The sequence below is a fragment of the Gymnogyps californianus genome, chromosome 15 (genome assembly GCF_018139145.2).
Source record: "Gymnogyps californianus isolate 813 chromosome 15, ASM1813914v2, whole genome shotgun sequence".
Classification (NCBI taxonomy): Eukaryota; Metazoa; Chordata; class Aves; order Accipitriformes; family Cathartidae; genus Gymnogyps; species Gymnogyps californianus.
This window is the reverse complement of record NC_059485.1, coordinates 19,381,304-19,393,157: the sequence shown is the minus strand read 5'-3', so window position 1 is coordinate 19,393,157 and position 11,854 is coordinate 19,381,304. Positions and strand designations below refer to the sequence as shown.

At 44.2% G+C, this 11,854-nt stretch overlaps 1 protein-coding gene across 1 annotated transcript; it reads right to left on the bottom strand.

Annotated features, from left to right (window-relative positions):
• Positions 1–437: 437 nt before the first annotated feature.
• On the bottom strand, positions 438–10,568 carry JPT2 (Jupiter microtubule associated homolog 2). Its single transcript, XM_050906144.1, has 5 exons — positions 10,513–10,568; positions 4,119–4,267; positions 3,467–3,609; positions 1,527–1,572; positions 438–772 (listed from the first exon to the last, which is right to left on the bottom strand). The coding sequence occupies exons 1-5, from the start codon at positions 10,554–10,556 to the stop codon at positions 588–590; spliced, it is 567 nt and encodes a 188-aa protein (XP_050762101.1). The 5' UTR covers positions 10,557–10,568; the 3' UTR covers positions 438–587.
• Positions 10,569–11,854: the final 1,286 nt, after the last annotated feature.

Sequence of the window (11,854 nt, the reverse complement as noted above, 5' to 3'; positions counted from 1 at the left end):
ATCATGCGCTGCAAAGCAAGAAAGGAGAAAAAGAGAACCAAAGACTGAAGACACTCAAAACCACGGTAGCACTACTCGTTCCAGTGGAACGTATTTACATTAAAGTGACTGCAAGTCAACTCACACTGTGAAGCTGCATCCTATTGCCTAGAGGAAAGCAGAGCCTACCTGCTGTGCTTCAGAATCTTTCTGATGTGACCTCCAGGTCCCTACCCATTCACAATGTTTTACCTGTTGACTGTATGGATAAGCCTGACTCCACAAGAGCGTCCTGAGCCACTAGCTAGCTAAGAACCTAACAGTCTGACAAACTCACCACAAAGTAGCACTGATCTTTCACAAAGTTACACTAATGTCCCCCTCCGCCACCCACCCAGGCAGGCCAATACTCTCATCCTCCACAGGGCACCCTTTCCCTCCCCAGCCCTCCCTCCCCAAATCATCAGGTTATCCTTCCTACACACTGTAGCATAACCCTCATCCATCTGCCTAAGAATCTATCCACAAACAATAGTCTATAAACTGACCTCGCACCCACAGACAAGAGTTTCTGTGCAGACTCCGTTAGTGAAAGTGAACAGATGACCCTAATAGAACGCAATACTGGATTTCCCCCCCGGCGGATTGAGAACTTTGTTGTGTGAGCGTGGCCTTGGCCCTAGTCGGGGCTCGTGATTGTCTATCTTGGGTTCTGGCTCCTTGCATCGCTCCTCTTTGCCCAGATCTTTTTTCTCGCCTCCATCTTCCAGCTGTGGTTTGATATTTTCTGTAGCTGAATAAAAAGAAAAGGGATTAGATCAACTTGCTATTCTGTAGTGCACAAAGTGCCTCATCTTCTGTAGGCTGCATTATTTCCCACGTCTCCCATCCATAGCACACTAAGGTTTCTCTACATCTGTTCATTTTTCCTGAAGGAAACAGGTACTGAGGAAGCATTTCACTTTTCACAACAATTCTGCTCTTCCTTCAGCAATCTTTCTAACAAGGATACGTAGGCTAAGCAATATACCTTCAGAATTATTTCGGCAGTTTCAGGCAATTAAGAGATGTAACATACCAACGAATCCTTTCATACTGAGCTTGAAAGCAGCGTTCCCATCATTCTGTAACAGTAACTAGCTGAGCAATAACACATTTTGTCAGTCACCTATTTGTTATTTACAACTACAGAAGGCCAAGATTACACACTTGAAGGAGATGGCAAGGGAGGAAGAAGCAATCTGATAGGATGTTTTTCTATATATACAGATTCCATATATCTATATATACACATACGGTATCAAGTGAAGTATATGCACACACACATAGTATCAAGACTTACGCCTGTGGTGTTCTCCTCAATAAGAGGAAGAGAACCATTTTCCTGAGACAAATGATTAAATTTCTGACTAACAGAAGGAAAACTTCCCAGTCATATCATCCTGAACAGCAGCCTTAGTCTTATGTTTTTAAGATGAAGCATAAGAAACTATTCCTCAGAGCTTAACTTCTCAAACAGAACAGAGAAAGGAATTTCTCTTGCTGACCTTCTAGCTTCTTTGGTGTTTCATCTTCTTTCAAGACAATGTGATCCTGCAAAGAAACCAAAAACTATCTAAGTATATTATCATTCTCAAACAGTAACTCTGTCACAAAATCCTTCAGAAATTTTTGCTTTGTTTCTGATCTAAGTTTATACATTTATCATGGTAAAAGCCAACAGCTGCAAACCCTCCACCGCTACATAATCCCAAAAGCAGTGGTAGAAGATAACTCCTATGTTATGTCAAGGTGCACATCTCAGACAACTCACTGAAACACAGATGAAGACGCTACATTAATTCATCAGAGGCTTAAAACTTTGGCTATGATAAACAGTTCAGTCCAACGGTCTGGAATTACCATTCTTGTCAAGCACCCACTACCACCCAGGAGAAGCTGGTATTAAGAGCTACAACACAAGCAGCCCTTGAGCACCCTATTTATATTCAGCAATGACTGTTTTCAGTGAGTATCCATAGTGACCCGAACAGCCAGATAATTAACAAAACCTTTTAAGACCATTTCCCCAACAATCCCAATTGACTGTCGGAAATACACAGCAATACTGCAGAGAAGCTTGCATGTTTTCGCACCCTTGAAATTCAACTTGCAGTAATTTTTGCAAATACGCTATCTCCTTTCCATCCCAGTATTTCCCACAATTCCAATGCTCTAATTAAAGACACAGGAATTTCCAAAATGGTGTCCTCCATTTAGTCAGGAATTCACAGGAATTAATGTTGCATTTTTAAAAAAGCAAGTAAAAAGAATCAGAGACTAGCCCGATAAAGGGGTACAGAGGAACACAACAAAGCCCCTTCCTATACCAACAGCACTGCTCCTGACAAAACCTAGCTCCCAGTCTTTTTTTTTTTCTCCTCCTTTCTTATGATCCAAATCCCCCAAAATACACTCCAGAGTCTGTATAAAAAGTTAAACAAGAACACACTACCATCTCCTTCAAATTTAAGGGGGGAAAAAAGTTACATTGGACTAATCTTTTCTTCCTAAGGTTCCAGGAAAAATGAGACTGCTACTACTTTTTCAGCACAGACAATGAGCTGTGTTTCATGGGATGTTAAGTTTCCACGCTGACATGTCAAAAACATTGCCAACATAGTAGCTACTCGCTTAATAGTATCTACTTAGAGTAAGGCAGCAAGTTGTAAATCTGAATATAGGGCATTTAAATACAGAAATAAATTAATTGGAAATGCATTCTCCTTTTTTCCAAAACCAGATTTGGTCATAACTACAAGCCTCTCCAACTATTACACATCCCAGCTTTAAAATCAAAAAATAACAACTGATATAGCACGACACACTTTTGTCTGACATCACAAAATCAAGTACACGCTGGACCTGACACTCAAAGCTGACCTTGAGTTAGCTTTTTCACTGTTGATCACTTAAGCTTAATCTCCTGCTAAAGTGCTTTCATGTTGAATGTAGATACATATATTTAAGCGAGGTGAAGGGCACAGCCATGCCACATGAAGATTTATGACTGTAGCTCACCGGTGTTCACCAACTTTCCAGAGTTGGCATGACGATCGCCTCTGCCAAACTGCAGAATAAAGACAAAAACCTTCTCCCTATCTAGCTTAAATGCCTCTTGGCTGTGTCCCAGGAACTCCAGCTGTACCCCACTTACAAGGAAGACCAAAGGCTTCAGAAGCATTTGTTTCTCTTTTCTTTTGTTTTTTTGAACACACATCCACAGTCTAATTAATAGTTTTACTGCAAACTACAGAGCATGCTGAGATCTGATATACCAAAGATAACAAGTTATCAAAAACAGACAGTTGTCTAACTTGAAGTTACCCTATGCTTAATTCAGGTCTGTCATCTTAAAGAGACTACAGGCATTGCATTGTGACAAGACTGTATGATGACTAACTGAGCTGCTACCTTCTCGGTTTGACAGCGAAAGAAGTACAAATACCTTAGGCTTGTTTGGGTGTGCTCGCACAACACTGGTAGATACAGGAGACCCAAAGATGTCACTTGTCTTCCCACCAGGCGGATTCATGCGTGGACGAGGCTGAGCAGAACTAGAATCCTCAAAAATACCACTTTCTTTTCCCCCTGCAAGGCAGTTGTTAGATTTTTTTTTTCCCCCTAGATGACTTAGTTTTACCACACTATATTAAAAAAATAATAATAAAAAAAGATACAAGAATTCAAAGACTTTAGAACCCTACTGCCTAGAGACTTACTTTTGCATGCCTGAAGATACTCGTTGAAATCCTTTGTTACAAGAATTCGCTAGAGGATCTCAGATTCACAGCTGTACTCACTGCAGCTAACTGATGACACAGCTCTAGAATAGAAGCAGTTCCCTTTCATCACTTCCTAGACCTCAACTCAGAAAGAATTAGAATTGGATGATGTGCTAAAAAGTCTGTGAACATGTAGATCACTGAAATATTCACATATTCAGAAGTCTGAATAGATTTATTGTTCAAGCCCACTCAATTTGTAAAAACGCAACACAAAGAGACAGACAGATCACAGCGTTCCACTTTAGGAATACGAAACCAGTTCTGTGCTGCAATTCAGAGCCCAATTGTGCTGAAGGAGGTAGCTGCTCTTACCTGGAGGGTTTGTTCTTTTTGGAATGTTTTGAGGTTCTTCTGATGCTCCAAAGATATTGGATGCCATCCGGTGTGGCCTGCTTGAAGAAGAAACTTCTTCTGCACCCCCAAAGAGATTACTTGAACCTCCTCCTGGGGGCTTCAATACCCTATATTGCAGAATTAGAGAAGCAAGAGACAGAAGTTTGTTTGAAATTTACAGCATTCAACATATTTGATGTCCCCTCCCCATTCTCCCTTGTATGTTATGACTATTCTGATTTGAACTTACTTCAGGTAATTCTGCTATGTCCATGAAGTATCTACTTTTCAAGAGCTGTTCTAATAAAATATTCTCAAGTTCAGTGCAAGTATTGCCAGCCTCCTAGTCAGTCAACTTGATCATTATGTTATCTACGATTACTTGGAATGGTCATAACAGTGCCACCAGAACAAATGGCTATGCTATCTGTGGTGTTCCAGAAGCAACAGGAGATTAAGAGAAGACATATGACTCTGGTTAGTATTTTAAAAATAACCATTACAGAATCAGACTTTCTGCTAAACTGCACATACCAACTTTGCATCTGCGATACAACTCAAACCCATCGACTTCTAAATAAAAGCAGACATTTCATAACTACTAAAAAATTTGCTAGTTTCAACCATCAGTTATCATATTAGCTGCTGTAGAGTTTAGAATAGAAAGGTGGAATGCCAAAAAGCCAAATGCAAATCCATTACAACCGAAGCTCTGCACCAGAGGTATATCACACAGATCCTCATAAAAATTGGAGGTTACAATACAAATGGACTGACTTCTCGAAAACCTACCAAAAGTCATGCTTGTCCTTGAGTAATAAGTCCACAGTTAATTACCTATGCCTTGTTCAACAGACTTCAGGTCCTGCCCTGAAAAGGAATTGAACCACTACCTGGGAGCAGAATCAGTGGAATTAATTGGAAAATTAACAGAAAAAGCATGGGAAAGTGATGAATCAATCAAAAATAATCTTTACAGTTATGTCTACTTGACCAGTTACCCACAATCTTAGCTGCTGAGCAAAAGTAGTAGCTGAATTATACCTCTTCTAATCCGAATACTTGATCTGGGACCTAAACTAGCCTTTACTTTATACAAATAGAACAGTTACAAATTGCAAGATCTTTATCCCACTCTACCTGAACAGAGTTCAAATGTCAGTGAATTGACTGACACGTCCCCTGTGTCAACAACACATCTCCTCCATAGATCTGTGACAGAAGCAAGCTATTTCAGGTTAGATATCTGCCAGGCATAAAAAGAGGCTCCTCTTAGAGCCAAGATCTACTCCAATTTAACTCTAAGAGTTAATTTCACAAAAGCAGAGATATTTGGCTGCCCTGTCAGAAAATGAACTGGGTCAGCATTTCTGATCTCAGGATGCAGAAAGCAGCTCTAGTCTCTTTGGGAGGAAGGAGAAAAAAGTTCCTCTTTTAGTCTAGTTTATATAGGCAGAACCAGCCTCAGAGAGACTGTCTTTACTGGCCAATTTCAGTATGTCAATCCTTTGTACGACTGTGGATTTAACGAACCCCTTTAGCGTGAGGAAGTAACTAGAATTTCAGTGGACAGGACAACTGTCTTGTCCACTGCACAGGTAAGATAATATCTGAGCAGAAGGTTTATTTACAATTTAGTGTCCAACAGACTACAGATCCAACTATGCTATAGGCTTTCCACATATTTTGGAAGACCTAAAACTGCTATTAAAACAGACATTGTATAGGCAAATTATTTATTTTGATCATTCACAATGGTCCAGAAACCATGAGGCAGTTTAAGCATTTAAACTTGGGAGATGGAAGGAAAAGGGAACAATAAAAAAAAACCTAGAGGAGTTTAGGAAGGGGGTCCTGTTAAAAAAGTAGGTCTGCTAGTATCCCTCATATAATTTAAGTGATTTCTGAGTTTACCCATTCTTTTCAGCTATTTTTTTAATGCATCTAGTCTTTCTTGAGTTCTAAGTATACTAATCTAAGTACACTATCAGAGATTGAAAGGAAGAGAAACAGTTTATACAGATGGAGTTTCTTACACTATAGATTCACTCCATTTACCATGCTGTTTTCTTAACACATGCCTACAAGTGTAGGAGGGAATAACAAAATAACTACATTCAGATTTTTTTGGTTTAAGAAAAACAACCAGTCATAAGAATCAAATTACTTCTCATTCCTGCAACTGGATTTAAGATCCATTGCAGAAAAAAATTCTAGAGAAACTCCATTTTAAGATTAAAGGTCTTGATTATTCAGTTAACAAACTTAATTAAGCACCAAAAGAAATCCAGTACTGATTGATCTTATATTATCCTCCCATTTTCAGCTCAGTATACACACTAAGAAAATCCAACTGTTGCAATGAATAAGTCAGAGGCATCACCTGAGGTACTTAGGAGGCACTTTGAAATCAGCATAATAGGTGACCTTTTCTGCCAGCATCACCCAAAAGAATGTCTTGACTCTACATACACAAAGTGGATTTGTCTCCTCAATTTCAGAAACTTCTAATTGCTAGGAACCTTCCTGTCCTGGTTTTGGCTAGGACAGAGTTAATTTTCTTCCTAGTAGCTGGTATAGTGCTGTGTTTTGGATTTAGCAGGAAAATAATGTTGATAACACACTGATGTTTCTAGTTGTTGCTAAGCAGTGTTTACACTAAGTCAAGGATTTTTCAGCTTCTCATGCCCAGCCAGCAAGAAGGCTGGAGGGGCACAAAAAGTTGGGAGGGGACACCGCCAGGACAGCTGACCCCAACTGGCCAAAGGGATATTCCAGACCATATGACATCATGCCCAGTATATAAACTGGGGGAGTTGGCTGGGAGGGGCAGATCACGGCTCGGGAACTAACTGGGCATCCGTTGGCGAGTGGTGAGCAATTGCATTGTGCATCGCTTGCTTTGTATAGTCTAATTCTTTTAGTATTACTATTGTCATATTATTATCATCATTATTTCTCATTCCTTTCTGTCCTATTAAACTGTCTTTATCTCAACCCACGAGGTTCTTTTGTCTGATTCTCTCCCCCGTCCCACTGGGTGGGGGGGAGTGAGCAAGCGGTTGCATGGTGCTTAGTTGCCGGCTGGGGTTAAACAATGACACTTCCAAATATTCTATAAACTTTCAAGTGACTGCGACACCAGGTCCATAAAATTCTAACTAATGCAGAGTCAGGTGACTAAGTCATTCACAGGAATTACCAAAAATAATCTTGAAGTACAGCAACAAAGTCTTCCAGCTTATGATAGCAAAGAGGACAGGGTTTTGCGCTCCTTCACTTTAGCCAAAACCTGGGGAGAATACAAAGCTATTTTCTTGCTGTGTAGCCTCTAGAGCATTGCTGACCTCCTTGTACTCCCGTGTCACCCAGTTCTAGATCAGCGTGAGATCACCCAGTTCTACATCAGCGTGAGATGTGCAGGTCTCCCAAACCAAACGAGAAAATAAGACTTAGCCTGTGAATCCTACCAAAGGAAAACAGCATGCTAAACTTGATAAGCCAGTGTGAGCTGCTTCAACAGAGCACAAGGAAATTCAACATACACTTTATAGTAATTTTAGTTTATACTTTACAGTCATTTTAGTTTATATTGGTATCATGCCAGTTTACATAGAGATATTTTTGTGTCTTGTAGCCAGATAAGTTAGATCTTCTTTCTTCCTTTGGGAGGAGGTGGGGGAAGGGAAGGTGTTGTTTTATTCTTTTAAACAGTAATGAAAAAAACCACTTTGTTTTCTACACAATCTAAACCTGCCTCTTCTCCCCCTCCCCTCCAGTAGACTAGAAGTCCATCAATTCATCTAGAATAGCTAAATTAAGAACCCTACCCTGTAAGTTTAAAAGCCTCTAATTGCTTTGTTCTCTTCTGGGAGGCTTGAAGAATTTTAATTAGTTCTTGTGGTCTTTTTTTCCTACATTCTAACACACTTGAATTTGGATGCCGTTTCCTCATTAAACCTTTCAGCTGACCTATGGAAGACAGGCCAAGACTTATGCATTACTTCAAGACACTGGCTATATATTTTTTTTTTTTAAATTCTGCCTGAAAGTTAAACACTGAGGTCCTACCAGTTTTCAGACAGTTCTAATAAAGCAGGTAAAATAAGAGAGTTGCATTATACATAAGAGACCATCACTAAGGTAACTAGCAGAAAGCCAACCAGAAAGCAGGTGTTACGGTTTGGAACACCAGGCTCTAAAGCAAAGACCAGAAAGTTACTGGGGGCACTCCTGCTGTTGGATCAATACAAACTCATGGCTCATTAAATAGCTCACTCATCTTACAAACAAACAGCAAGCTTTGTTACATCAGTTATGCTCTTGATCTGAAAGCTCTGCAATATTCTGCAATAACACTGATGGGGAGGAGGGGAACATGTGTATTACATTGCCAAGATGGCTACATTTAACATTTTCAGCTCCATACAGTAGTTGTGAAACTGCTCATATACTAGATGAATTGAGGATGCACAAAAGCAATGCATCTTTACAGTGTGCACCAACAGGAGGATGACAGAATTCTGTCCTGCTTTGCTTTCAGAGCAAGAGCAACTCTTAGACATGCAATTCCTTGTTTTATTTTGGAAAAGCAAAACTTCCTCAAAAATACAAAGTGTCATTATTAAAGTTTAATAAAATGAAACTAGGCAGTTAGTTTGATTCAGCAAACTAGTTTGCTATATCACTGTACACATTAACTGGATCACTAGAGATACATCTTACCGGACAATTATTTAAGTGGAAGCTTTCATTTAAAATATTTTTAGCATCATTTACTTCTAACAGTAATAACCCTGTATTATGAAGGTATCAAACTGCAAAGCATGTTTATAATTTCCTCACACAGATTTTCACATTAGGAAGAGTTATTTTTTCCCACTTCCACAGCTGTTGGTGGTTGCTGCAGGGATTTTGAATTAGGCTCAGTTTTAATTAGAGAAACTTCTACACATCAAGAACTGCAAAAGGATTCGCATTATCACCAAATAAAGTTTTGTTTAGGGAATGAATAGAATAAGCTCTGGAAAAAGTGTCCTTAAATCAAGTACTTTTTGCTTTTGATGGCACAGGCCATACGTCAATAGTTACCATCTCAGAAACCACTCTATAAAATCCAATACCGTAACGTATTGCAGTGCTGCAGTATGCATGCTTGCTATGCTGGGTCTGTTTATATAGTTGTGTGTATTGCTATAGTTTGTTCCCGGGCACGATGAAAACACTCTGCCACAATGCCAGAGAACAAGCTGCAACAAGACCACCTTTGCTTGCCGTTAACTAAAAAGTTATGATGGTCTGCATCCCAGGCTCTATCCAGAAACCCAATTTATGAGTTAAACATCGTTTCAAAATTACCATGAGAAGAGAAGCTTCTCAGAGACTATATTAAGGGTAGAGCATCCTCAGAAGTCTTTTAAAACCAGGTCATAGCTTAGAGCGACTGGAATAAAAGACAAACTTAAAGCACCCTTACACAATTTCGAAACACTTCCTTCCTTCCCCTCCGAGCACATGATTACCTCTCAGATGGATTAACCACTCCAGCTCCAAGTTATTAGGATATATGCCCTCGTCCAAGTATAACAATATCTTTCAACTTCGTAGGGCGAAAACAAGCTAACGCCTGCTTATGCAGGCATTTGTGTTGGATCCTCTCAAAGCTTCACAGAGCGTAACCAGGCCCTCCTCGAGGAGGTACAAACACGGGTGAAGAAGGGACGCCACAGCGCCAGGCCTTTCTTCCCGCACGGGAATCCCCTCAGGATCCAGACCCCCCTCTCCAGCTCGGTAACCCCCAGCAGGAGTTCAACCCCCCTCCCGGCGGGCCGGGGCCGGGCGCCGAGCGCTGCAGCCCCACGGGGACCGACCCTGCCCGCTCGCTCTCCCCGTGCCCCACGCGTGGCCGCCAGCCCAAGGCGGCACGCACCGCCGGGAGCGCAGCGCCGCGCCGCTCCCCGCACCGCCCGCTCCCGCGGCGTCACCCCCGCCCCAACCCCCGGGGCGCGGGAGAGGTAAACTGAGGCACAGCAAGGTCACCGGGCAGGCGGCGAGTGCCGCCGCGCCACGGGCCTCCTGCCCCAGCGGCTACCGGAGGGATGGGGGGCGGCGTTCCCGCCCACCGCGGCCGAAGAGGCCCCTCAGTAGGGACCCACTCCCCTCAGCCGGAGCCCCCCATCTGCTTCCCGCCCCTCAGCGCCAAGCCTCAGCGGGAGCCACCCCCCCCCTCCCTCCCCTCAGCGCCGCGCCTCAGCCGGAGTCCACACCTCTCCGCCGCCCCGAACAAAGCCCCGCCGCGGGCTCTGCGCCGCCCCACGGCTCTTCCCGTTTCCCCCTTCACCCCCGCACCGCCAATCCACCCCCGCTGCGCCACCTGGAGCTGGGCTTGGCCGAGTCGGCCTCGGGGCCCTGGAACATGGTGGCGGACAGCAGACTCGACTCCGCAGCCCCGCGCGCGGCGCTCCTCCTCGGCTGCCTGGGCAGCAGGTAGCGCCGGCCGCCCCGCCCCGCACTACCGTTGGTTGACCCACCTGCCCATCACGTCGAGGAGCCTATCGAACGCAGCCCGCCCTCTCGATATCCCGCCTGTCCGGTGAGCCTCGCAGAGGGAGGGAAGCTTGAAAAGGGCCCGCGTCGTCGTTCATCCTGGCCGCCTCCCATTGGTAATATCGCGCGTCCGTCAGAGGGAACTGCAGAACCATTGGCTGAGAGGAGGAGCGGGGCGAGCGGCGGGAGGGCATTTAAAGGGCCAGGTAGGGTAGTGACGCCTCGACGGCAAACGGCCAAGGGAGGGCGGCGGCCGTGGCGGCGGCAGGAGCGGGCCTGGTCGCCTTCTCGCTGAGGGGGCGCGGCCCGGCAGCCGCCCCTCCGCAGCCCCGTCTGCAGCCGCCCGCTCCCGAGGGCGGGCTCCGGAGCGTGTAGTGCCTTCCCCACGGACGAGCCCAGCCGGCCCTGCCCCTCGGGCGAAGAAGGCCGGTTTTTGTCCGCTGAGGGGCGGCGGCCTGTGGCAAACGGCTGCGACAGCCCCGGGGGAGGTCGGCTCCGGTCCGTGCTGCAGCCGTGCAGCCAGGCCGCTGGGGGCCTTATATGGGCATTTCACCCAAAAACGTCAACGTAAAGCAAAAATCGGGAGGAAGGCGACCCTAAGGAATAACCTCAGACACAACTTTATACCTGATGACTTCAGCATCGTGTCTGCCGGGAACCTCTGAAGCTTCACCCAGCTTCGTCAGAGAGGAGAGGGTTGCACCTCAGTCTGACCAAGTGCAGCAGGTGGGGAGGCAACGTGCATACACCGTTATCGGCCCCGGCGTGTAATCTGATCGTAAACAATCCTCTGCTATAGTTCACCTCTGTCCCTGTGTCGGGAAATGGTGTCTGTGAGTTGCTCCCAGCTCCGCAGGCTGCAGCCGAAGCAGCGTTGGGCAACTGCCACGTGAAAGCCGTCGGTTTCCTGGAGAATCTGGGCTGGGAGGAGCTGGTACAGCTACGCTCAAGGAGCCAGCGCTCGCAGGAGCTGGTACAGCTACACTCAAGGAGCCAACACTTCCACGGCCTTTTTAACCAAACATTTTTCATTGATAGTAACGTTACAAGTTAACATTTTCAGCTGAAGGTTTTATTTAATGGCTTCACAGCTTTCCATATGCCAAGAAGTAAATTTAGAGGCAGCCATATTGCTGCTTTTATCTTGAAGGGTTTAAAAAAAAAACAAA

Excerpts from the sequence above, each read along its gene's own strand:
- JPT2 (XM_050906144.1), bottom strand. The coding sequence starts at position 10,556 with ATGTTCCAGGGCCCCGAGGCCGACTCGGCCAAGCCCAGCTCCAG. Across the intron at positions 1,573-3,466 it reads CACACCCAAACAAGCCTAAG|GATCACATTGTCTTGAAAGA; the intron begins GTATTTGTACTT and ends GTTTCTTTGCAG. Across the intron at positions 773-1,526 it reads AACACCAAAGAAGCTAGAAG|CTACAGAAAATATCAAACCA; the intron begins GTCAGCAAGAGA and ends CTTTTTATTCAG.